General features: G+C 44.7%; 1 protein-coding gene across 1 annotated transcript in view; it reads left to right on the top strand.

The window, feature by feature from the left end:
• PID1 (phosphotyrosine interaction domain containing 1) overlaps positions 1–26,470 on the top strand; it is a 40,482-nt gene extending 14,012 nt beyond the window's left edge. Inside the window, exons 2-3 of the mRNA XM_015406303.1 lie at positions 18,922–19,033; positions 25,821–26,470. Coding sequence (XP_015261789.1) covers positions 18,922–19,033; positions 25,821–26,297 — 589 coding nt within the window. The 3' untranslated portion in view covers positions 26,298–26,470. The remainder of the gene's footprint in view (positions 1–18,921; positions 19,034–25,820) is intronic.
• The last annotated feature ends 1,308 nt before the right edge of the window (positions 26,471–27,778 follow it).

The following is a 27,778-nucleotide window of genomic DNA, read 5'->3' as shown; positions in this document are numbered from 1 at the left end:
TTGGCCCGTCTGTGGAGACATGTACAGCGTCGCTGTCACCTTCTTTAGTCCGGTGGCCCCTGCAGGAGTAGCCGGAGTCGATTTCTCCATGCCGGCTCCATCCTCTGTAGCGAGGCCCTTCGGACCGGACCCATCCTGGGTCTGGTCCTGGGGTAGAGATTTCCCATCATCGTCATTCATCACGGTGGTGATAGATGTGGAACGATTTGGAATGTTAGATTCTAAACAGTCTGTGAGGGTACCATCGATCAACGAGTCACTTCTCAGTCACGAGGATGACTTTATTAACGGATGTTTCACTAACAAGGTTTCTGTTTAGAATGGCGTACAATACATCAAGCAGGTAACATGAACAAGGTTCAAACAGACTCTATACCAATGAGATACTTTCCCGCCCAGGAAGAACAGCGCCAAAGTAATGGGAATCATAACGGTCTGGATATTCCAAAACATCGTAGTTCCCAGGCTCTGAGCGATAGCAGTAGACAAAAGCGATCTTCCTTATCTCCCACCTGCCCTTGAAGTGTTTTTGCGTTTCGCTAACAAGCTTGCCGTTTATGAGCATGCGCAAGGGTCACTAGGCAACAACTATCAACATATGAGTTAATACAGAAAGCAATGCAGGGTAAGAGGTACTGACAGGTGAAGCATATATACAATGGATCAAACATGACAGCTTGCTGACAGCAGTTTTGGTTAAAGCCAAGTTAGCCAGGGAGGAAAAAAATCACCCAAGGTTTGTCCAGTTAACTATGTGGTCTAGAATCAGCATAGGGAAGGTGGCTCAGGAGAAGTAGCTATAGCTGGTGGGGATTCCATCTCATTCTCCAGACATCCTTTCAGACAAACTCTCACTATAGAGTATATGTATCTAGTACTGGGTATAGGGACAGATTGGGCAGTCTGCTAGTATACTGTTCCCTTTATATGGCAGATTTCCAGACTGACTTCACAGAGGTAGTGTTCAGACCAAGGCTTTTAGGGACCGCTATGATGAGGCATTATTGTAAGTGAAGTTCAGGACTTCATAGTCACCATGACAGCCATTAGGCTGTCCAGGATCATAGTCATGGTGGTGCAAAAGGGGGCTGGGATTTACTAACCAGCATTAGGGGTTGGTGAGAAATCTATCACAAGTCTTTTTTCTGCCAGTGTCTTCCTCCCACCCCATCTTTGCCAATGAGGGAGAGTCTTCCTCCCTCCTCCCTCCTCCCTCCTCCCTCCCTGGGTTTGCCAATGAAGGAGGGAGATTCCTCTCCTCCCTCCCCCCACCCTGGCTTTCCTTTCACAGTTTGCTTCCTGCACAAAGCAGTTGCTCCTGCGTGTTCTGAAGCAAGTGACACAGTCCTTTTTGCGCCTTAGCTTGCTAGCTCATGCCAGCCCTTGATTCCCCATTTTCTGCCCTGGCCCCGACCTGGTGGAATTCTCTGCCGAACAACATCCATGCCCTGTAGGACTTAATGCAGTTCCACAGGGCCTGTAAGGCAGAGATGTTCCACCAGGCGTTTGGTTGGCACTCCTGTCTCCTGCCCCCCACCCAGGAGGCAGTGGCATAATCGGAAGTTTAGTGCCATCTCATCAAGCAAATTGTTGTTGTTGTTGTTCTTTTATTGTTTTTAACTGAATTTAATATGTTTTATTGATATACACTGCGCTGAGCCCTGTTTTTCAGGAGAGGGCAGTCCAGAAATCTGATTTAATAAATAATAATAAATAAATAAGCTAGAAATTTAGTAAATAAATAAAATAAATAATGTTGGGCTCACTGCCACTGTACTCATCCCCCCTCCCATAAAATCTTTCTGTCTACGGGCCTGGGGCTGTCCCAAAGTACATCTGGCCCTACATATGAGAGATGTCATACACTTGACTTGATATTTTGCTCTGCTGAGAAAAATAAGAGAGACTTTGGCAGGGGGAAATTGGTACTGGCTCAATTGTTATGGATATTTCTGGGGTTTATTTATTTATTTCAAGACATTTGTACCCTACGTACTCATGTTTGGCTCAAGGCAGTTACCAGCATTCACACATTCAATAAAAAATTCAGAAACTCATTATAATTCAGGACTCTCAAAATTAGTACCACTAAATAATAACATTACACTCAACATTCACAAAGAGCACTTTGAAAAGTCTCACAAAAGCTTGGATTTGGAGGCTACTAGAGCAAAAGAAGTTCCAGGAGAACTTTAGGAAAGATACTAGCTGATCTGACAGTGTTGTTGTTTCTTTGTTGAGAAACAAAAGTAAGAGAGCATCAGAACCCTGCACATGGTTAATATTGAATTTCAAGGAAGTAGGTCAGGAAAAACATATACTTGCATAGCCATAACTCACCTCTCCCACATCGACAAAAGCTAAGCCATCATGTAAAACATAACATAAGATTTAGCTGCCCAAGAGCATAATAGTTTTCCCTCAGGAGTTTCAATTTTACATCTGGGCATCAAACAAATGGATCATTTTTCAACAACTCCTCTTTCCATGCCCCTTTACGGACCCTGAAATCCCCCAGCATATACTAAAAATTAATCACAATATACCTACAATACAATTTTCTAGAACTCATATTTACTTCATAAATCAGACCTTCTGTGATAGATCAATTTATAATCTACCCCTGAGAATTTCATTATCTCTAAATTAACTGTAGATGTATTAACTGCATGAAAAAAAACAAAAAATGTGCACTTAAACTGAAACAATATACCATGCTTTATAGCTTATTCATGGACTAGAAGAAGAAGAGATTGGAATTATACCCCACCCTTCACTCAGAGTCTCAGCGCAGTTTACAATCTCATTTCCCTTCCTCTCCCCACAACAGACACCCTGTGACGTAGGTGGGGCTGAGAGAGCTCTTTCGAGAACTGCTCTTGAGAGAACAGCTCTGAGAGAACTGTGACTGGCCCAAGGTCACCCAGCTGGCTGCATGTGGAGGAGTGGAGACTCAAACCCAGCTCTCCCAGATTAGAGTCCACACTCCTAACCACTGTACCAAACTGGCTAAAAAGTCAGGAAACCAACTTAATGTTGTGGCTAGATTTCTGGAGTTGAATTGGAGAAATGTGGGTTCAAATCTCCTCAGATCCACACATTTAATGGGTAACCTTGAACCAGCTACCACTGCTCAGCTTTATCTTCATTAGAGGATGTTCTTACAAAGATAAAATGCCTTAATAAAAGCAGTGTAAAACACTGACAGAGGGCGCTTATACCCTGAAAATCTTGTTGGTCTCTTAAGGTGCTACTGGACTAGAATCTAGCTGTTCTACTGCTGACCTTGGGGTATGCAGCAAAAATAAATAAACAATCAGTATTTTTCAGACCCAGATATATTGGAGGTGAAAAATATCAATATTCTTGGTTTCCTGGGTTCCAAATATTGTATGGTATTTTGGATCCACACCCCCCCCCCAGTTTCTGATTTTTTTTGGCCCCATTATTCCCTATGGGGAATCTTTCTAGGGAACTAAAATTGGCAGTACCTTTAACTAACCCCTAAATCTCAAGGAATCCAATTCTATGGGCCTCTGAACAAGGTGCCCCCAGCCATACGCCATTGTTTCCCACAAAAACCGTGAAAAAAATGTAAAACTCAAGAATCTCCACTCGCTTAAGAATGCTATGGAAGCTCTTGCTATGCGAAGCCAACCCAGTGTAAAACCTGAGAATATAAAACTATGGAACACCAGAGAATCTCAAACTAGTAAAATGCATGAATCTCAAACTAGGTAAAACACGTGAATCCACACACACACACACACACACACACACACACACACACACACACCAACTCCAGCAAAGAATAAACTTAAAACAACAAAAGCACTTGAAAGTGACAGAACCTTACCTAAAACAGCATGGCAAGCCAATACCAAGCCCCGGGGGAAACAGAAACACAGGTAAAAGGGAGGGGGCAGTCATGGGAGCCTGCAAATGCCAGCTCTTGATACTCCCAGTTAATCCCAAATATTTCCAAAACTTTTCAGGACCCCCCCCTTTTTTGGTATCCTGAAAAATCCTGGATATATTTGGGGGAGCCAAAGGCCCCTCCCACACAGCAGGGAAAACACCTGGCAAAGCGCGGCTAAATAGAGCCGCACCAAAAAAGAGACACACGGGCAAGATCCCACGGATCTCATGCACCGCGCGCCGTTGCTCTCCAGCACGATCAGATGCCGGGGAGGTAGGGACGCTTGGGAGGGAGAGGCTGCCGAACTGTGCATGCTCACGCATGCGCAGTTTGGCTGGGGGCCGGGGATGCGCCGGCGGCAAGACGCACCGCCGATCCCACGGCCAGAGATGATACGGACCAAATGGATGAACCACCTAGGTAGGTGGTTCAGTTTTGAAGCGATTCATCGGGGGAAGGGCTGGATCGGAGACGGGAGCGCAACGCCAGCCAGATGTTGACGTGGGATCGTGCCCGTTTGCTGCGCTTCCAATCCGGCCCACTCCCGGCCCAAAACGCCTCGTATGAACAGGGCCAAAGATATTTTTTGGGTATATTTTTGGTTTGGTTATTCTTGAACATACATCCCTATGCAGACCAATAAGGCTGCCCTCTGAAACTATGTAAAATACTGTAACTCTATATATAAACAAGTTATTAATTTCTTGATACATTAGACCAACCTGCAAAGACTTTTCAGGTCTTGCTGTATTGTAACATCTCATATTAGCTCTTTTCAGATAGCCACATGTTCTGGGATGCTAGCAACTGTGGTAAATCCTCCCAATATGTGCTGTCACCATGTTATCTGACCGGGGGGGGGGGAACACAAGGATTTTCAGTTTTAGTATATGCTGTACCAAAAATCAGGCTTTTATGTAACATGTATAAAATGGGAGGAGGGCAGGTCTTCCAAATGTTGACTTAATCTCATTCAATGATAGACTATGGCATATGTTATGGGAATTGCAGCACAGTTCAATTTATTGATTTAATTTGCCAAATCAATCTACATGGCACTCCTAGTCACAGCTGGTACTTGGGATCCCAGAATTGCACCTAAATCCCCAGGCTGCAAAGCTGATACTTCAGAGACAGTGCATGATCCCATTTATAATAGGCTAACCAGTCCACTGTATCACATAACTCCATTTGTTTATTTGTTCTAGTTCATAATGAGCTTTAGGCATCTGTTCATAACTGCTTCATTTGAATCAGATAAAAAACACATTGATGATATTGCTATCCATATACCAAGATGATCTCTTCCACTGGTTTTATGTAGATTCTATTAATATAGTACATAGAACAAAGCAATACTCCCTTAGCACCACCTTATGGGACTGGTCTACAGGAAGAACTGGAGCATCTACTAAGTGATGCACCCCAATCCCAATTTTGCAAAGTACCTCAGAAAGCTATTATAGGCAGTGGTATAAAAATAAACTTAGAGGTTCAGGAAAATCTCTTCATGAAGGCCATCCACCACCACCAAGTAGTAAACCAAGAATCCCCAACTTGGTGCCCTTGAAAAATTTAAGAGGGGGAGAAAATATGGCCATAAAATGGTCTCCCTAGTGATGTGCAGGTGTCTCTGGTGTAGACCATAGAGATTGGAGGAAATTCCTAGAATGTCACTCCAGAATTGATGTCAGGTCCTCACTAAACTTCTCCCTCCTCAGGCATCACTCTCAAAATCTCTTGGCATTTGCTGAGTCAGTGCTGATAGCCTTACTAAATACAGAATAATTTCCGGAAAGGTCCAAAACTTGTTGTTTTCCAGAAGATTCCTTGCTTGTTTCATATCCATGCTAACTGTACACTCCTAAGGGGCCCATCTCCTAAGGGTCCATAAGCTGTGGCTGCATGTTGTAACCAACCATTATTTTCAACTAATCTGCCAGTTTGGTGTAGTGGTTAAGTGCACAGACTCTAATCTGGGAGAACTGGGTTTGATTCCCCACTCCTCCACTTGCACCTGCTGGATGACCTTGGGCAAGCCATAGTTCTGGCACAGCTGGTCTTGAAAAAAGAGCAGTTTCTGTCAAAAGCTCTCTCAGCTCCACCTACCTCACAGGGTGTCTGTTGTGGGGAGGGGAAGGAAAAGGAGTTTGCAAGCCGCTCTGAGACTCCTTTGGGTAGTGAAGGGCGGGGTATAAATCCAATCTCTTCTTCTTCTAAATCCAATTCCAACAATCCCAATGTTACCTAACACAGTCAAACTTTATACTAACCTAGACTAATACTAAGTGTGTTAGTGGCATGGATCTAGGCTTTGCCCAGCCTAAGGAGCCTTCCTTCAGTGGAAGTGCCACTTAAACTGGAGGAATGCTTAGATCTTCTTTGGCTGCGGTCACACGGAGCATTAGCCACGCTACAGAGATGGAAGATAGGCAGATTTTCCGGGCGCGATCACACCGCAACATCTGGGAAGCGTAGAGCTCCCGTGGTGAACCTGAGGCTTCCCACCGAAGATGAGGCTTTAAAAACTAGTACTTCCAAGGTACTAGTTTCTGGAAACCATGGGGCAAGGGCCAGCGTCTGATCGCGTTTCCGGTTCACACGTTTTTTTTGTCTCCGCTCAGGAAGGGATGTGGCTCCAGAGCAAACTGATTGATGCAGTGGCCAAATGGCTCCCTCACCACTTTAATGCCAGGAGCTCACCGGATTTTTGCTCGCAAGACTCTGCAGCTTAGAGGGCGCATTGGTGGCCATCGTAGGATGGCCATGGCTTGGCACGATGACACTCCCTCCCTCCCATGGTGCATGGCTTACTTCTAAGGAGACCTGGGGGGGCTTTCCAGCTGCTGCACCGCTTCTCCTGGCTGTTGCTTATCCAGAGCCTTCCCTGTTCGCCCTCCCCAGACACGCATACGCGTGCAGAGCCCCCTCCTCTTTTCCGTACCCCCCCACTCCTGGCTCGTCCTGCTCGAAAGGAACTCTCTGCACTGGGCGGCAGAGGGGGAGGTGCAGGGGGGCATGGTGGGAGGGCGGGAGGGCGGCCAGGCTGAGGCTCCTCCTGGAGGGGACCAGACAGAGGACACCGTTTGCATTCCTCTGCAGCCCTGGAAGGGGTTTAACCTGTGTGATCAGCACCTCCCCCCTAACCACGGGACCTCAACGGGACGTCTGATCGCGTAGCCGTGTGTTTTTTTGCTCCGGGGCAAACAGCCATGCTCTCCCCCCCCCCCGCATTTTCCGGCCTGTGTAACCAGTTTGAATTCATTACAGTAAACCATTACAGGCATTCCCTCTCTGTCTGACAGTGTTTTTTGTTTGCTTGTTTTCGAGAATATAATGGAGGAGGGGAGAATAATGTATGCCATCCTGAGCTCCTTGGAGGAGAACGTTGGATTTAAAAGATCTAACAACAATAAATAGAAAACTGCAGCATTTTACATTAGAAGCATCCATTTTTCTCCTGGACCAAATGTGCGAAATTCACTCTTTATAAAAGAAGAAGAGAAAGAAGAAGAAAAATGGGGGGGAAATTCAATATCACTTCAACTCCCTAGCCACGAGATTTAGAGAAGTTTTGTAGTAGGAAATTAGCAATTCTGCTTTCAGTTTTTGAAAGAAATGCTCTCCTTGATAGCACAAAAGCAGAGGCAAAGTCTTGTGGCACTGGAGGAGCAGCACAGGCCTGGGACCCAACTAAATAGATCACACAATAAATCAGCAAGGTTCTTTGGGGTCAGTCTGGCTTTGTCTCAAACTGGCTAGGAACACCCACTGACTATAGAACTATGTGCACTAAATAAAAATAAACAACGTGTTTACCCAAGTAAACATTATCCACTGCTGCAAAACATGTGTGATTATAGAAGTTTGCAAGTGCAACCCTAAGCATATTTACTCAGCAGTAAGTCACACTGTATTCAGTGGGACACACTCCCAAGTATGCACACACAGGGTTGTAGTCTAGCCTGTGCTGTGATAAGGAACTGCAGGCATAAAAGAGACACTGGTCGAATCTGCATTTACATTTTTAAATCATTCGTGTTGCTGTGATGCCGTCTTTCTCTATGCTTCTTTGAAAGTTGTTTGGAAAAGATTAATTTAAAACGGTGTGAAGGCGCAATGACAGTGGAGCCGCCACGAGAGGGCAATAAACATATGCAGACATGCACAAGTACGCTAGCATTGTTGAGGTGCGGAACTGAAAGCAAATGTAGACAGCTTTTTTGAAGACGGAGTCAGAAGGCTCGGATACCGGTGGGAAAGACAAATGCAGATTTGACCACTGGCTGCTGGACAGGTCAACCTCTTTCTTGGGAGCAATGCAATAAACTCCTTGGATTTCAGTCTGAGAGGAGATGGCTACCCTTTATGGAACAGGCGGGATTGAGATGGCCATTGTTCTACCTGCCTGGAAGAATCTTGAGTTAGGGCTGTACAGGATTAGCCCACCCAGGCCAGTCCAGGGATGGGAGGGAATCCTGTACTTTTCAATACATTAAACAACAAACCACGAGATGGTCTATACCCTCTCTGGTTTTCAGAACAACTTGCCACCAGAACCTCTTTTCACTAGTCCCTGCCTTTCCTAAGGGAGAGATTCCAGCCCTTAGTTAGCATCTGGGATTTAACACATTAGCAACTCAATCTAGAGATGCACACTTTTACTCTTACCAAGGTAGCATATGTGGTCAGGGTTAGGCATAAGACTTAGACTTGGAATTCAGTTACAACACCAGAGACAATTTAGCAATAAGAAGGATCTTTATTCAGTACAGAGCTTAGCATAGACTACCAGAGATTACAAAAATAACAAAGGCTAGGGCTGTTTGCCTTAACTAAACATTAATGATTCATAGTTACCAAGTCAGAACATCTACAGTCCAGGACAGTCCAAGGGATTTTGAAGGGAAATCCCATCTTTGCTCCAGTTCACAAAACAACTCTTTGTCTCTCAAGAGGCAGCATTTCAGGTGCAATAAAACAGACAACGACAAGAGGAGGAAGGGAGAACAAGAGCAAGAGAGCTCACTCCCATAGGGATCAAACAGTTATACCCCAATTCCAGTCACAAATTAGATGTGGCCATCAGCCAATTGCGAGTGGGCATGGGTGTGCCCAATTGTTGGTTGCCATGATTGCTTTGTGGGATTGGCTGGAAGTTTGGAGACCCTGCCTGCAGTCAGCTGACCCAAACTCCAGCTACTTCATTGTGTACGTGACTGGTCGCATGTGGGCCAGAAAGGGTAGCCATGAGGTCTGGCTTTTGGCATGAAAGTGTGAAAGAATGTGGGTTTATGGCATGGCTATTGAGGCCATGTGGCCTCACCATTTGGCTTGCAACAGGAAATAAGACACAGCATGTTATCAAAAGACATCACAGGAGAAGGCATGTGAATATAGAAGCAGAAAGCAATTTTTCTATACAAGGGCCATATAAGTTAAGGAAGTGTTAGTAAATAAATATCTTTTCTCCTTCAAAAGAAGATAGTGTGTAGCATTGTAGCACACAGGGTGCCTCTGTGAGTAGTCTCAAATGGCTAATAGTGAAGAAATGGTAGAGTTTAAATGGTGGCAATCTACTGGAAGGATAGCAAGAGGGAAGGGCTAGGGAGAGCCCAAGGCCTCTCATACACACACTGCTTCTCAGACACTCGCAGACAAGGAAAGAGCAGCGGCCATTACAGGCTGCACTTTTGTTCATACTTAACTGGGAGTAGGCCCCATTGAATAAAGTAGGTCTTAATTCTGAGTAAACTTGCATAGGCTTGCACTGCAGTCAGACTTATCTCTGAGTAAACATGCAAAGAGTTATGTGATCAGGAAAGATGGGGCAGAGATGAGTTTGGGTGAATCCTAGAGCATTGCCCCCCAGGTAATGATGCCACTTTTGGTTTTCTTTGCAAGTGACATTGTGTGCTGGTATAATGCCGGCACTCCAGTCCTTGTTCCCCCATTCCTCCCAGGGACTGCCAGCCACAGTTGGTGGCAACCCTGTGTGCTGTTATTCCAGCATGTGCTGCCCAGCCCAATCTCAGATGCTGCAAAATTACCTTTTTTATGGTTCTCCCTTCTGCTGCTTCTCTCTCCAGACCCAAAGTTGGAAATAACTTCCTGGTGCTGCTATGCTCACAGCCCTTTTCTGTGCAGAAAGAGCTGTGCCGAAGATATGGAAATCAGTGACTTGAGCTTAAATGTGCATAATTAGCCTCACAACATAGTATCACCTGGCCCTAGGGGTTTTATTTTCCTTGAAGAAAAACATCATTGACAGTTTCGGTATGCTTGGGAGCCAGCTGCCATTACCATTGCCCTCATGCAAAGGGAAGTCCAGTGTATTTTCTAGTCATTTTGCTAAGAGGTTCTGAGGTTTCTGTTCCTTGGTCTCAGGCCTCTGTTGTGCTGCTGCCACCTTGGCACATAAGGGGCTTTGGAGAATGCACACAGAGGCCTCTCCTTGCAAGCCTGAAATGGATTCTGTAATACACCCTGGAGTTTTGGCAACATGGAATGGATCATTCTGCTGTCTGTTTAAAATTTTGCAGAGCAAAATCACCCCCCCCCCCTTTTGGCCGTGCTGTATTTCAAAACAATGATGTAGTAAAGACCTAGTTCCTCTGTGTGAGTGTGAAGTCCCCCTCACCTGACTAATTTCAAATGGGGCATCTGCTCATGTGTAATATACAGTAATGATTACATCTTTTGGCGGTTCCTATCTGTGTATCTCATCATTTTCTCCCTCACAACAGCCAATTAGTTTTCAAAGGCATCCAATATTTAAAGAAATTGAATGAATAAGGAAGTTTTTGCCCAAATAAGCTATTTCCCCCTTCCATCTTCCAAGTCTTTTCAGTGTGATTATCAGGCAAGGCACATTGAATTGGATGAATACCAATCATTTGTCTTCTAGAAGGTTGAGGAATTTAGTTAAAAGTTGAAGCTACTGAAAATAAATCTAGATACTTTTGCCTCAAGAATATTGGTTAATATAAATTTAAAACAACCTTGGGACAGGGAAGCTAAAAAGGAAGCTTAAATTGTAAAATGTTCAGTGGAATACATTTGCCATTGAGGCAGTCCTTGCGTGTGAGGGAGCCCAGTGTGTGTTCTGGGTCACCTCTACTGGATCGGTGCTGGTTTCTATTATGTAATTACTCATTTTAAGAAACTTGTTGCTGTCTGCTGCTTAGAACAGGGCAAAAACAATGTTACAAGAACACAGCAAGATGTTTTGAGAGCCCATGTGGTGTCGTGATTTATGTTAGGCTAGAATGGAGAGACATGGGTTTAGATAGATATTCAAAGGACACCTAACTCTGTATTTCATTACTCAAACCTCCAGATGTTTCTGTCTTGATTCTGAACGGGTGCTTTGAAGTCATGGTCAGGTGGCTAAGGCAGAACGAGTTGAAGTTGAATACAGACACAACAGAGAGGATGAAGGTCACGAAAGGTGATGTTTTAGAGGGGTTGGTCGCACCTGTCCTGGATGGAGTGAAATTGGCTTTTGCAGAGCAGGTTAAAGAGCTTGGCATGCTCATGGATGAAGTCTTGTGGTTTTAAAAAAACGTGGTGCAGTCATCAAGAGTGCCTTGTATCAGCATCGTCTGGTTTCTCAGTTCTCTCTTTCTTAGACTTCAGTCTATTGTTGGGCCATGCTGATCCATGCTTTTCTAACCTCATGGTTCTATTACTGTAATGTGCTCTGCATTGGGCTGCCCTTGAAGACAACTGGGAAGCTGCAGCTGGTCCAGAATATAGCTTGGCTATAGCCAGGGGCTAACTGATGGGATCATAGCTGTCCCATTTTGAAACAGCCAATTTGTTTCCAAGTTCATTTCAAGGTTCTGATTATATCCTTTAATGCTCTTCATGCTCTGGACTTAACCTCACTTGCCAGAAAATTTGGTCAGCGCTGCTGAAAGTTATCCTTTTTATGAACCTGATGCACAAAGCAAAATTCTCTTCTTATAAAAGTTTCTAACGAATTCCCATTGAGTTAACTGAGGTCAAAGTTTTACCCTGAGCATAAGCGCAAGCCAAAAAGAAAAAGCTCACAAGAGAGATATTTTCTGCAGAATGTACCTTGAGTAAGATATTGATAGCCACTTATGATTGAGAACTAAAATATTCTTTGAAATTGATTTTGTTTTCCCCTAAAGGTTAGCATATTCATATGCATCCAATAACTGTTAATAGCTGAAACTGCAGCTGTGTTTGAGATCATTGCAGATGCTTGCCAGTGAGGACCAGACTTGGATAGCAATTCCCATTGGACAAGAGAAAGGGCAGGAGCATAAGTGTGACAGGAAGGTTGCATGGGGCACAATCTTTTACCCTTTGCAAAATTGATAGAGGCATTGAAGAAGAAGGGTTGGTTCTTATACCCTGCTTTTCTCTACCCTATGGATTCTCAAAGCAGCTTACAACTGCTTTCCCTTCCTCTCCCCAGAACAGGCACCTTGTGAGGTAGGTGGGGCTGAGAGAGTTCTGAGAGAATGGTGACTGGCCCAAGGTCACCCAGCAGGTTTCAGATGGAGGAGCGGGGAATCAAACCCAGTTCTTCAGATTAGAGCCTGCTGCTCTTAACCACAGCACCGTTCTGGCTCTTGAGCAGCTACAAGATGTAATAAACAATATATTCCTACATCTGGATAACAGTGATATAATAAAAGCCCTTTATTTTTCAAATACAATTTTTTTTAAAAAAATCCCAGTTTCACATGAAGCTTATTGCACAAACCCACCAAGAGCTAAACTTCTCACTTGAAGTATGTGAGATATTTGAATGTTCACCCACAAGGGAGTGTCTCCACCCCAGAATTAATGGTTAGATCTTATAAACTGTATTTTATCATGCATGGGGATCTATAAAATTAAGCAGTCCAGCCCACCCCATTTGCTGGCTTTGATTCTCTGAAACAGAAGTAGAGCTATCATTGAAATGAATATTGCTACCGTTATAAATGGATTGCTTGCAGAAATTTATAATAAATATCTACACTTATGCATGGCTAATGGATAGCAGACACTATGGGTGTTTTTTTTCTAACTGGTGCCTATTAAACTGCATAAGTATATAGTTTGTACTGTATCTGCAGAGTTTATCTTGCTCAACCTCATTGAACTCTTAAAGTCAATTCAGAGACTTCCCAGGTTGGTTATTAGGAGCTTGATGGCACATGCCCATTACTCTACTTCTGCAATCACTCCATTGGCTGTCCATGAGCTACCAGATTCAATTCAAGGTGTTGGTCATCACATGCAAAGCCTGCATAGCCTTGTTCCCTCATAGCTGCAGGATTGCCGCTCCTCCTCTGTTCTGCGACAACAGCTCAGTTCACCTGTTCAGGGGATTCAGCAGGTGCGACCTTGAAAACAGGCAAGATCAAATACTACCCATACAGGTGCTTTCTCTGTTGTGGCCCCAACTTGTAAAATGGCCTGCCTAAGAAGGTAACAAAGGCTCTCATACTCCTGTTACGCTGCAAACTATGTAAAACTGAATTGTTCAAAAGAGCTATACTATAACAGAATAGTTCAGAAAAGTGCTTTGTAAAAGGAAAAGGACTATGGATTATGATACTGTGTATAGGATGTATTATCAGTTTGCTGCACATATTGCCATGTTGTTGATTCATTGTTTTCTATTGATGCATTGTTTTCTGTTGACCATTTTTCATCATTATATCGATGCTCTGTATCACGCCTAATGTATGCTTATTCAGATTTTGGTAATCCTAGCTGCAGTACATTGATCATTAGATGTCTCTTGATTAGGGATGGGCACGAACCTGCCCATGGCCCTAAATTCGCAACTGGTTTGCAAGCCAAGATCCATGCAAACATGCCTCAATGACCCTCCCACAACTCTCCACATGTTTTTCAGAGGTTTGGGCATCTCATGGTGGGGCGTGTCAACAGTGTCCATGGCAGACTCGCTGGTGCCAGTCAGTTGCAATAATCAAAGCAACTCAGGGAGATGGACTTCTGCAGTCCTGGAAACACCAATAGTAGCCCTCCAGAACTTGACAAGCAGCATTGGCTGCTAGTAAGAGAGCTCCCATAGTGCAGAGTGATATATACCCCCAGCTCACACACAGCCATTGTTTTCCATTGGCAGCAGGTGCACTGTGCTTTACTTAGAGGCAGAGACAGAGAGGGAAGGGAACTGGAAGTCATTCCTCCTCTGAACAGTGGAGTTGGGGGTGTTTGGTGTTTACTTATGGCTCTGAGGCACCTGTCCTTCTGCTCACGCTGGGCAAAGAGGCTTAGCTTCATTGGTTCCTTGGCTGAGAACACCACCCCCCATTGGGCTTTGTTACTGCTAGCTCTGTCTGTCTGGGATTGTGTGAGGTGGAGTGGACTCAGGGCTCTGAGCCACCAGTCCCTCTGCTCACACTGGGCAGAGGGGCTTAGCCACTGGTTGCCTTGCCAGAACACACACACACACACACACACACACACTTATTTGTGAACACCTCCCCCCCAGCTGAGGTTGTGTTTGGTGCTTACTCAGGGCTCTGAGCCACCCGTCCTTTTGCTCATGCCGAGCAGAGGGGCTTAGCTACTGGGCTCCTTGGTTGAGGACCAACACCCTCCCTCATTGGGATTTGTGAACAACTCTCCCTGGGGCGGAGTATAAATCCAATCTCTTCTTCAATTTCTGCTCATGCTGAGCAGAGGGGCTCAGCCAGTGGGTACCTCTGCTGAGGATCCTCTCTCCCGCCTAATTATCAACAACATTGTTCTGTGCTATGAGGGTAAGAGGGAAGCCAGGGGTACTCATCGCAGGGGGAAGACGTCCACCCCCCATCCCACAGGCCCTTGTCCCTGTGGAACAAGCACGTCCTGTCAGCCCACCAGTGCCCAGCTGTAGTGGGGTGTCAGCAGGGGTCTCAGAAGTAGAGCCTCTTTTCCCTGATGTGTTCTTGGGGATGGGCTCAGAAACAGAACAGTTATTAGTTATTATTAACAGAACAAAGCGAATCGGAGCGGCTCGGGGTTAGGGGCCCCTCTTCCGGCCTTCAGTGGGGCGCTACTGGTGCCAGCACCGAGGGTCAGGAGTTTGGGTGTCCTCCTGGATGCTTCATTGACAATGGAGGCCCAGGTAGTGGCCACTGCCAAGGCAGCCTTTTATCACCTTCGGCTGATTAGGCAGTTGGTCCCCTTCCTCGAGCGCAATGATCGGGCTTCAGTAATCCACGCTATGGTCACCTCGAGGCTAGACTACTGTAATGCTCTCTACATGGGGCTGCCCTTGGGGCAACTTTGGAAGCTGCAGCTGGTGCAAAATGCGGCAGCCAGGTTGTTGATGGGTCTCCCCGGTGGGAGCACATCCAGCCTGTGCTGAAGTCATTGCACTGGCTTCCAATAGCGTTCCGGATTCACTTCAAGATGCTGGCTTTGACTTTTAAAGCCCTAAATGGTCAGGGGCCTGCCTACCTGAGGGGACCGCCTTTGCTGGTTTTATATTGTATGTTGTTTTAAATTGTTGTAAGCTGCCCTGAGCCGCTTCGGCGGGAGAGCGGGGTAAAAGCCCAAGTAAATAAATAAATAAATAGTCCTGCCAAAACCACAGCACACACTCCTCCTGAACCTGCAGCTGTGATTTTTCCCAGAGAGCACTTCTCTGGGGACACCTGCTTTGGGGGGCTGTAACTCACCCCCCTAAATCCAATCCTCACCAAACTTGGAGGGCAGGTAGAGAAGAGTCAACTGGAGACTCTCTGAGTTTGGTGCCTCTAGCTCATGGGGGTGTGCTCTACCACATCATGAACCTCAACAAATGGACCAGTTTGGTAAACGGAAAGGTCTGTGAAGGTATGTGGTTTGTGTGGGCTTACGAACCAAAATGTACCTTCATTTTCCCAGTTCTTGGCCATCCCTACTCTTGGTATTGATTGTGTCAGCATACACTGTGCTTATTAGATGCCTCTTGGTATGAATTGTTACCAGTTTACACTGCTTTTAATCTGTCTCAATGAGAAAGGCAAACAGTAAAAACAGTAAATAGATATCTGTGCAAAATATATGACTAACTCATTGTGTTTTGTATTTTTTAGAATGCCTGTCAGAAACAGTCTGAAGTTTACAGAAATAAAGCAAAGTGTCTGTTACAGAAATGAATGAACAACTCTCCACTCCATTTGAACTTTCCCATCCATTAAGATCATAATAACATTCTTCTCAGGATTCTAGTAGATAAATACATTATATAAATAAAAGTTAGGTGGATGGCAACTGGAGGAAAGGCCTTCACATTGGTTGCATATCAGTTGTGAAACTCACTTTCTATGCAGTTCATAATATTTGCCCCTATATAGGATGCATGTCATAAGTGCATTGTTCTGTAACTGGTTTTATTTTGGTTTTTAAATTGAATTGTTATTGTTTGAAATTATGACTGATTTGAGCACTTTTAAGTAGAATAATGGGATGTAGATTTTTTTTTCAGTAACCCATGAGCAGCAAAATTAAGTCTGATGGAATTACTGTGCAATTCTGAAAGCCAGGACCTGGACCCACCCGGGTCTTGTTTGCAAACCCACAGGGAAGGGTGAGAGAAGGGAGCAGCCATGGATCACCCTCCCCTCCTTTGCCAGGCAGAGGGGGCAGGCCCGAGGATCTCTGGGAACTTGGGAACATTCAATAATGCAAGGGATATTCCACTCTCTTGCTCCTTCAGCTTTCACCTCCTATGCAGCAGCGGCGTCAGCCTTCCTGGCCTTCTCCAGGGACGTCGGGGGTCTGGATGCCTGGCCTGTTTAATCAGATTTGGTTCTTCATTACATCGCCCACCTGAATGAGAGGCCTTTGCCCCTAAGACTATCCAAGTGCACATGGCCACCATATCGCTTTTTTAGTAAAGCTTGTAGTGTGGGTGCAGGGTTCACACGATGCAAATACGACAGGACACAAGTCTGCAGGAACTGACTGAAACCTCTCGGCTTCTCAGCGTTTATTTATAAGCTCAGTTTCCCCCCATTTCCCCCCTCCTCTCTCCCTCCTTCTCCCTGCATAAAGGAAAGTTACAAGCATTCTAGCATCCTTTTTGAATGTGTGTGTGTGTACAGGCTCTCTGCTATCTGTCTCTCCCCCTCTCTCAAGGCCAAACGGACTGCGTCATTTAGGCAGTCACCAGACTTCTACGCACTGACTTACTAGTTCCCAATTTCCAGGCAGGAGAACAGTGGATCCTTCTGCACTGCTCTCCTACAAAAGCTTATGGATTTTCTGATCCATGCAAAACATTCAAGGCCCGCAAAGCAGTTGAAGGTTAGTGGAGCCTTCATCCTAGGGCACCAGACCTCTGCAGGCCACTGATATTTGAGGTCCTGTCCATACTAATTACAAGGCTAACGACCACTTGCCAGTCGCCTTATGAGGAGGTGTTGTTTGAGGCAGCCTTCATGCTAGCATTTTTTGGAGCTTTGCAGGTGAGGTGATGGGAGTAAGCAGTGAAGTGGCTAAATTTGCGGATGATACAAAGTTGTTCAAGGTGGTGAAAACCAGTGAGGATTGTGAGGCACTCCAAGGGGATCTGTCAAGGATGGGCGAGTGGGCGTCAACATGGCAAATGGGGTTCAATGTGGCCAAGTGCAAGGTGATGCACATTGGAGCCAAAAATCCTAAATATAAATACACATTGATGGGGTCTGAACTGGCAGAGACTGAGCAAGAGAGAGATCTTGGAGTTGTAGTGGATAACTCACTGAAAATGTCGAGACAGTGTGTGACTGCAATAAAGAAGGCCAATGCTATGCTGGGGATTATTAGGAAGGGTATTGAAAACAGATCAGCCAATATAATAATGCCCCTATATAAATCAATGGTGAGACCTCATTTGGAATACTGTGTGCAGTTCTGGGCACCACACCTTAAAAAGGATATTATAGCTTTGGAAAAAGTGCAGAAAAGGGCAACTCGAATGATAAAAGGGTTGGAACACTTTCCCTATGAGGAAAGGTTAAAGCGCTTAGGGCTCTTTAGCTTGGAGAAAAGACGACTGAGGGGTGACATGATCGAGGTTTATAAGATTATGCATGGGAAAGAGCAGGTAAAGAAAGAGGTACTTTTCTCCCTTTCTCACAATACAAGAACTCGTGGGCACTCCATGAAACTGCAGAGCGGTCGGGTTAGAACGGATAAAAGGAAGTACTTCTTCACCCAAAGAGTGATTAACACATGGAATTCACTGCCACAGGAAGTGGTGGGTGCTACAAGCATGGACGGCTTCAAAAGGGAATTAGATAAGCATATGGAGCAGAGGTCCATCAGTGGCTATTAGCCACAAGGTATAGCTAGGGGCTCTGGGGCAAGTGATGCTCTGTCTTCTTGGTGCTTGGGGGGGGGTCAACAGTGGGAGGGCTTCTAATGTCCTGGCCCCACTGCTGGACCTCCTGATGGCACTGGTATTTCTGGCCACTGTGTGACACAGAGTGTTGGACTGGATGGGCCTTTGGCCTGATCCAACATTGGCGTCTCTTATGTTCTTATGTTCTTATGAGGGAATTAGTGGCTAGCTCTAGAACGGACACCTTTGGGGGTTGACGACCTGCTTGTAACCAGGTTGGGGGTTACTTTGGCCATCAGGCAGTCAAAGACAGATCAGCTCAAGTGAGGCCCCCGAGCGCTTGACTAGGCTTCCCGGAGGGGGCCCATGCCCGGTCTGGGCCACTCGAGCTTTCTTGGCAATAGGGCTTCGCAAACCAGGCCCACTGTTCATCCATAGGGACGGCTCCTTTCTGACAAGATATCAGTTCGCTGTGGTGCTGCAAGCTTCTGTGGCTGCCTTGAGACTCTCCCTTGGGGACTTCAGGCCATACTCATTTCGGATTGGGGCAGCAACAACAGCCTCAAATTTGGGCATGGGACCAGCAGGCATCCGGGCAGTTGGGAGGTGGTGCTCAGAGGTGTACAAGGCATATGTGAGGCCACATCTGGTTCTGGCCATTGAATGGGGAGCCTTGAACATTTACTCCTTTTCCCATTGACTTTTTCAGTTTCAGGGAGATGACACCAGTCAGTCTGGATTATGGCCACAGCATTGTGCATTGGGCAAGTGTTCACGTTATCACATCTGGTTGGGGAAAGGACTTTGGCCTACAGGATAAGGTGGGAGTGACTTGGTTGGGTGAGCGAGGGATTAAGTGGGATGACCTCCTCCCCAGGGTGTGGGCTCATTTGGTTCACCATGGGCTTCCCAATGCACTGGTGATACAACTTTGTGAGAACGACTTGGGGGCCCACTCTGGCATTGACTTAGTGAGAAGGGCCAAGGAGGATTTGTGGCCATTGATGGATGAACTTCCAGCCATGACGTATTTCTGGTTGGACTGACTTCAGTGCTGAAGCTGGCATGGTGCTCGATCTTCAGGCAAGGTGGACTTGGCGGGGCAGAAGGCGACTAAGCCACTAGGGAAGATCGTGGTTGCTATGGGAGGCCATTGGATTCAACATTTTGACATCTCAACACAACTGGAAGCCCTGTTTTGCCCAGATGGGATTCATTTATCTAACTGGGGTATGGATATCTGGCTGCATAGCATTAGGAATGCCCTATGCAATTGGCTACAGCTGTAGATACTTTGTCAGGAGCCGGCAGTCAGATGCCTGGCTCTTGTGGCGGTGTCAGCATGGGGATGGATCCATTATTAAAAAACATGGCCTACATACCCATTTCCGGAGTGTGGGGATCCCTTTAAAAGGTCTTGGCGTGAGGGGCAACTCCTTTGCCCAGCCCGGGGGCATGTCTGGGGAATTACCCTCACGCTCAGGTGGCAGGGGAGACCACCTCTGGGCTTCCGCCCTAGTGGGATCTAGAACCTGCCATCCCTAGGTGACCAACAGGGCACCGACTGATGGGCAGATCAGTCGATGAGCTGGATCCTTACCCCATGCTGTGCCAAGGCTTACTACAGCGGTGAGCAATAAAGTTGTGGCCAATTTTATTCCACTCTTTCTGAAAAATGTGTATGTGTGTGTTATTTCAACTGGGAAAAAACTTTAAATTAGTCTAGAATTTGTGGGTTTTAGCAGAACTTTCATCCTGGGTGCTCACCTCGGCCCTTCACCTTGGTGCTGGAGCCGTATACATTTTCTTGTGTGTAAGTGCTATTGAATAGACCTGCATATGAGAGTTCTTTTACTTTCTAGAGTTCAGGGATCTAAATATTGTGTATTTAATACATATAATGTGCTGAGCCAATGCAGAGGCAGTTTATAAAAAGATGCATTGATGACTTCTGTCCCACGTGCTCTTTCTTGAACATTAGAGTCTCACAGCTTTTCAGTGATTGCTTCCCAACAGTTATGGAAATGAAATTGGTTCTGCTGATTAGAAGATTAGAGCTGAAGTAAATGTATTTTTTTTTCATTACATGCATCTGAAAATACTTTTGGTCACCAACCAGAAATAGTTTAAATCTAATGTTCGTTTATAGAATTTCATCATCACCAATCTCAATATTTTTATATTTCTGACTTTGGTGTCCCAGAAAGGAACTTTAGAAAAGTATATAAGCATAGCATTTCTGCAGTTTGGGTAAGAGAAGGTGTACTGTTGTAACTTTATTGAATGAAAGCCACCTCTCTGAAAAATGTCTGAGCCCCCCCAGTAGGTTGCCCTTCCAAGTGCTTGCCAGAGTTGGGCCTGCTTAACTTCCACGATCTGATGAGACTGGGCTTGCCTGGGCTATCCAGATCAGGGCTATTGAATGAAAGTTTTGATAGAATTGACATAACATAGAGACTAGAAATAGTGTGATCTATGTGTTGGGATGTCCCTGGTTCAAATCTCTCACTGCAGGGCAAAAGTTCAGGATGGGGCCCCAGAATCACTGCCACCACCCCTGCCAGATCCAAGTGGGGGTGACTTTGAGTCTATTGTGATCCCTAGTATTCTCCCAAATATAATGTTCTTATGGGGACTGGAATATTCCCTGTGAATATTTATACACTGAGAGTCTTTATTTGGAAACGTCATTGCTTTTGGCAGGCAAGGATAAACCGCAGTCTATTTCCAATGAAGTTTTGTAAGCTTATTCTTTAATTATAGCTGCATTTGGGTCACTGTGTGTGTGACTTTAACAAAACAACAAAGCATTGTAATTGTATTCCTCTCTCCCCATTATTGAAGTAGCTAGGAAACTTCAGGGATTCCTGAATGAAGCAGATTGTTTGGATCCATTCCAATTTGGTTTCAGGCCAGGTTATGGGACTGAAATGGCCTTGCTCACCCTGGTAGATGACCTGTGCTGGGAGATAGACATGGGTGTGTGATCCTGTTAATTTTCCTGGCCTTTCTCTTCTGGACCACCTTTTGAGGGTTGGACTGGGATGCACCATTTTGTGGGGGGGTTGGACTACCTTGAAAGTAGGTTTCAGAGTGTGGTGCTGGGGGACTGCTACTCGGCCCGTCCTTTAAGGTTTCATCTTGTCCCCCATATTTTTTAACATTTACATGAACTGCTGGGAGAGTTCTTACAGAGATTTGGGGTACATATGCAACACAACTCTCTCTTGCACTGAGCAATGTACAGAGTTCAGAGTAGCTAGCTCAGGAAGGATGGCTCCAGAGCAAACTAATTTATGCAGCAGCGAAATCACTCACTCACAACTTTAATGCCAGTAGCTCGCAAAGTAGAATTTTTGCTCACAAGACTCCACAGCTTAGAGGGAGCATTGGTTGCCAGATAGACATGGGTGTGTGATCCTGTTAATTTTCCTGGCCTTTCTCTTCTGGACCACCTTTTGAGGGTTGGACTGGGATGCACCATTTTGTGGGGGGGTTGGACTACCTTGAAAGTAGGTTTCAGAGTGTGGTGCTGGGGGACTGCTACTCGGCCCGTCCTTTAAGGTTTCATCTTGTCCCCCATATTTTTTAACATTTACATGAACTGCTGGGAGAGTTCTTACAGAGATTTGGGGTACATATGCAACACAACTCTCTCTTGCACTGAGCAATGTACAGAGTTCAGAGTAGCTAGCTCAGGAAGGATGGCTCCAGAGCAAACTAATTTATGCAGCAGCGAAATCACTCACTCACAACTTTAATGCCAGTAGCTCGCAAAGTAGAATTTTTGCTCACAAGACTCCACAGCTTAGAGGGAGCATTGGTTGCCAGATATCACCCAATTTCCACCCCCACCTTTTCCCCATTGAAACTAGCCAAAAATTGCAGTCATTATTTCCACCCATGCATCAAACATAACCACGTGATATACAGAAAGTGCTAAGAAACCAGTCATGATTAAGTCAACATGGCTTCATCCATACATTGCACAAAACCATAGGAAGACTAACTTCGGTTTAGTTATTCAACTTCAAACTATGGTTACAGATCCTGGTTTGAGGGTCCCTAATTAATCGGTAGAGTGGCCTGCATTCAGTTAAGCACACTACTCAAAGTTTAATTAAATCATGGCCTCATGTTATATTTGAACGGAGCCACAGTGATTTTGAAGGACGTTGCAAAATACTCGTGAATTCTCCAACGCCTACCAGAAAACATCTCCTGCATGAGCCCCGTAGGAATGAAGCAGAGAAGTACAGAGGAATATTTCTGCACCTCCGGTCCCTTCTGAAGTGATCTGCTCAGCATAATATCCTAGTGGATTGCACCAAGTTTGTACCACAAAAGTATGCTAGCACACTTGATGCCTGTCCTACAGCTTTGGAATTCACTTCCTCTACAGTATCACCAAGGTTGGAGTCTTAACATTTTTCCAGAAGTGTTTTGAATCCTTGCTTGGGATGGCTTTTAATGGCTGACTTCTATACAGTATTGTAATATTCTAAATGCCTATTTTATTTTTTAAATATAATTATTTTAAACTGGCACAAAGCCCTCTGGAGGGGGTTCATTAAAGACTGAATTTAAAAAGCTTTAATAAAAATGTCAAAATACTACAGAAATAGAATTATCATAGTTTACATAAAGAGTAAAGATTCATCTTGGTGCAGGCCTTGGTGAAAAATATATGTTCTGGATCAGAAAAAGAAATAGAGATATTATTTATTTATACATATTTTAAAAGGATTTATATCTTTCAACCTGAAGGTTTCTGAATGAGCAATCCTAAATCAGTCTACTCAGAAGTGTCCCATTTTTTTCAGTCTCCTAGGAAAATTTTTAGGATTGCAGCCTGAGATGGTTAGTATTGTTGCCTTTGTTGCTAATGGGAAAATGCAGTACCAATATAGCATAATGGAGGAATCAGTAACTAGCCCAAAGTTCAGTTGTCTGATATTGACCCAAGGACCCCTTTATTTTGAAGGAAAGTTGTTCTCTCACCTGAGCCAAGAAAGAAGCTGTTTTCATTGTTTCAGTCACCAATACTTCAGATGTGAGCCACTGACTCACTTCTGCAAATGCAAAGACAAAGGCAAAGGATTCTTATTTGGGTGAGACTGCTCTCAATGTTGCTTTTCTTTTCAACCCCCTCCCCCCTTCCTCAGGCAGGCGCTTTCGGTTTTAGACTCAGACATACATGGAGGCACTTTCAGTTTCTCTTTCACACACATACAGGCAGGCACAGACACTCACATCCTCCCTCCCTCGCTGTTTCTACTTCACATTGACACTGAGACATATATGCAGGCACTTTATTTATTTATTTATTTATTTATTTTTGCGATTTCTATGCCGCCCTACCCAGTGGCTCAGGGCGGCTAACAACAATGTTTAAAATAGTAAAACAATAAAACAATTATATATACAATAAAACTGGTGCTTCGAATCTATACAGATCTACACATTATATAAGATGCTCGGCGGCTCATATTTGCGGCCCACAACTTAACGGTGAAAGCGTCACAGTGCTCCATGGAATCTGGTAGGAGGACGGCACATCAAGATGGTATAGCGATGGTGGTGGCGGCGGCTCCTACCCGAAGGCCTGGTGGAAGAGCTCCGTCTTGCAGGCCCTGCGGAACTGCACTAGGTCCCGCAGGGCCCGGATCTCTTTCTTACACACACACACGTTCTCCTTCTCCCCCCGCCCCCAGGCTGTTCCTCTTCACATTCATATACGGAGGCTCTCGCTCTCTCTCACACACACAAACACACACAAAACACATTATTTTTCTTTCCAAGGGATGGGGCTTGCTGGAGGAGGTCCCTCAGCGGGTGCCTTTTATCAAACAACAGAGGAACCCAGGCAGGCACAGAGGAGCCCGGCAGCTTCCTGCTGCCTAGTTTCCCGATGGCTGCAGGGCTGGGGCCGGGGGGGGGGGGGCGGGATTCAAGCACCTGGGTCAGACCAGCTACCCACTGCCCCCCCCCAGCCCACCTTACCTGTCCAGACTGGGGCTCCCTGGGCAGTGCAGCTGCTGGGGAGCAGCCAGACTCCACTCTTGAGGCAAGGTTGAAGATGCCAGCCCAGCACCACCACGTGTCGCCACCCCAGTGAGACCTGCTGGGAGTGGGAGGGGTGCTGGATGCTGCTGCTAACAAGGGGGTGGGGCTGCTGCCTGAGCCCAGGGACCGCCCACTCCTTGTCGGGCTGCCTCAGACTGATGACAAACTCAGAGCCAGATCACAGGACCCATGTGCACTAGAGCAGTTCTTTCTTGCACCAGTTGCCCCCGGGGGAGGCTCGGCATCTCCTGGAAAAGTTCAGGAAGGACTCAAGCTCCTCAGCCCCCCGTAGTTGACACCTATGCCAGGGAGGCTGTGGAAACCTTGAACAGGTGCCTGGTGGCAGTTTTGGGATGGATAAGGGATAAGAGTAGAAGCCCACACAAAAGCAAAATATTTATGTAGCTTGTCAAACAGTATCCAGGAGCTACAAGTCTACCTTATATGTCCTCACTTTACTCGAAAATATTTCTCTGTGTAAACCATAATTAAATAATGGCATTTCAGATTTTCAGGAAGGAGAGATACATGGCAGCCATTTCATACAAGCACACACCTCTTCCGTAAGAGCAGCATTCCTGGACATACATATATGCATGTATCCACAACCCTGTAAACTAGGTGGATTTTGTAATACTCTTATTGCAGAAGAGGAGCTGAAGAAGAGTTGGTATTCCTAAGGCCAACTTGCTGTTCCACAACAGAGGCAAGAACTGAGGATTTCTTTATTTGTTGTTTCTTAGAGTCCCTGTGCTACACTCGACTGTCATGCTTTAACATATCATGCAGTATTTCTGAGGTGGCCTATTTTAGCATAGTTAAAGGAGAGGGGAAAGACTGAAGTACTTAGCAAGTAAGAACGAGTTTGTCCTCTATTGATGTATAAAAGCAATCAATGGAAGTAGGCAGATATATTTTCAAGCTGGAAAATGCATTATGCCTTGAGGTAATACTTCTCTGACTTCTTGTACTCTTGCATCATTTGTACATAAGTCAAAATGAAAGCTAAAATGAAGACGTCAGTGTATTGTTTCAAAATTAATATAGATGTACCTTGTGGCTGAGTGTGCATTATCTTGAGATGCAGTGCTTGGCACGTTTGAGCCCGTTGTTGGAATTTGAAGGAATAATTCACCATTTTGGAAAAATCCGTAGCTAAAAATAATTACTAAAAGTTATAGAAGCTTTTAAGAGTTGCTGAGTGGTTTTCAGAGAGATTCATTTGTCCTGCTTTACTCACTGTCTTCTGCCAGCAGGTGAAGACTTTTCTGTCTTGTTTGGTATTCCCTCAGTGACTCTCCTTGTGTGTGTGTATCTAACTGTTTGTGTTTTATTGAATTGTTTCAAATATAAGCATTTTAAAAATGTGTTTTAATGTTTTGCTTGTTTGCTACCTCGGGAACCCTGAACTGGGTGGAAAGGCAGCATAAAAATGTTTTAAATAAATAAAAAAATAAAATACTCTGTGGATGGATCACACATTTTGAACCTGAAATACTAATGTTTAGTTGACAAGCTTTTTTTCTTTTGTTTTATTTTCAGGTTACATATTTGGGTAAAGTTTCTACGACAGGAATGCAGTTTTTGTCAGGTTGCACAGAAAAACCAGTCATTGAGTTATGGAAGAAACACACTCTTGCCAGAGAGGATGTCTTCCCAGCTAATGCTCTCCTGGAAATCCGCCCCTTCCAAGTTTGGCTTCATCATCTGGACCTCAAAGGAGAAGCTACTGTCCACATGGACACCTTTCAGGTTGCACGTATTGCTTACTGCACTGCCGACCATAATGTCAGCCCAAACATCTTTGCTTGGGTTTACCGAGAGATCAACGATGACTTGTCCTACCAGATGGACTGCCATGCTATAGAGTGTGAGAGCAAGCTAGAGGCCAAGAAGTTGGCACATGCCATGATGGAGGCCTTTAAGAAGACTTTCCATAGCATGAAGAGTGATGGCCGGATCCATCGGAATAGCTCATCGGAGGAAATGTCTCAAGAATTGGAATCGGATGATGGCTGATATGAACTCATTAATGATTAAGCAAAAGCAGAAATGGCCCTGGGAATAGAAGCATATAGATGAATAAGCAACAGTTCGGTTTGGGATGAGAGGTCTTCCCAGCACTTGACTGATTCAGCTTTTCAAAATAAAAAAGAGCAATTCAGTAAACTCCCACAAATGCATATTTTAAAATAATCATTACATTGAAAGCTGCTGTTTTATAATGTGTGTGAGAGAGAGCTTTTCATTTTCTTAAATTTTATTTTCCTTTCCTTCTCACCTCCCAGTTCCATTTTTGCCCTTTCTAATCAGGTTCCTATTTTGAAGATAAGATAATTATTTCCTTTTGCCTGTTGAAACCCATCTGTGTAGTTCTAATGATAACATCCTCTGAGATTTGTTGCTAAAGTCTACTGCTGATGCATAGTAGCAATCCAGAGCAGTTGCTAGAGAGAGAATATGATTTGGTGGCCTACTGCTAATCCTGTTGACCACCCCCAGGCTGAAATAGCTACACCGCCTTTTAGATTTAACAGCCTGACAGTCTCCAGTTAATTCACATTTCACAGTTTGAATATTTAAAGATGCTTATATTTACACATTATAATCATATGCTTTATTTTATTTTATTTTATTCATTTACCGTTTTAATGTACCTGCAGCCATTCATGTCCCACTTAGCACCCATAGTTCGTTTTGTTTTGTTTTTTTAAATACAAACTGCAGGAATACCAAAAGGGATGGGATGGAAATCCAATTGTGAATTCACTACCTTTGCATCCCTGTTTAAAGAAATGGAAAGTTGAGAGAGATCTTGTAAAGGCTCTGACTAGTACCATTTGGACTGTGATTTTTGTTCGGCCTCAGGCCTGGCATGGCAAGAGAGAGTGCTAGTTGCACAGCAGTCTTGTTGGCAATCACTTCTGTATTGGCTTCGTTACCTGATATTGCTTGTTCTCAGTGGTCAGGTTAGAGTTACCATTATGATCACAGGATGTCTAACAGAGAAAAGCCAAGGATTATTTGGGGTCATTTTGAAAGCAAATGGCTTGTTCTGATTTAAAACCTCTTGCTAATATTTCCTAAACCCTTTCCTAATCACAGATGAAAGGGTTCATAAAGTAAGATATTTTTTTTGTTTTAAACTTTAAGGCCAAGTGCTAATTGATAGTTTGCAGGTAATGCTGCTCGTTTATACAGTCTTGTTCATAAAACGTGGTAATGTTAGGGGCACTAGGGCACCTTACAGAAGCCTTAAAAGAGAGCTAATCAAAGCAAATAGTTATTGAAGTCTGTCCTGTTGTGTGTGAATACGTATAACGTGTGTTTGTGTATGTGTGTGCGTATGAGTATGTGTGATTAGTGTTAAAGCATGTAGATTGATCATGGGAACATACTGAGGAAGACTCACACCTCTTGAAAATATGCTTATTGCTTTCCAAGTGTATGTAAACAATTCCTGCAACATAAAGGCATTCATACTTTAATAAAAAAACGTT

Source organism: Gekko japonicus, unplaced genomic scaffold, assembly GCF_001447785.1.
Source record: "Gekko japonicus isolate JY-2015 unplaced genomic scaffold, Gekko_japonicus_V1.1 scaffold1890, whole genome shotgun sequence".
Lineage (NCBI taxonomy): Eukaryota > Metazoa > Chordata > Lepidosauria > Squamata > Gekkonidae > Gekko > Gekko japonicus.
This window is presented reverse-complemented; position numbering and strand designations above follow the sequence as displayed.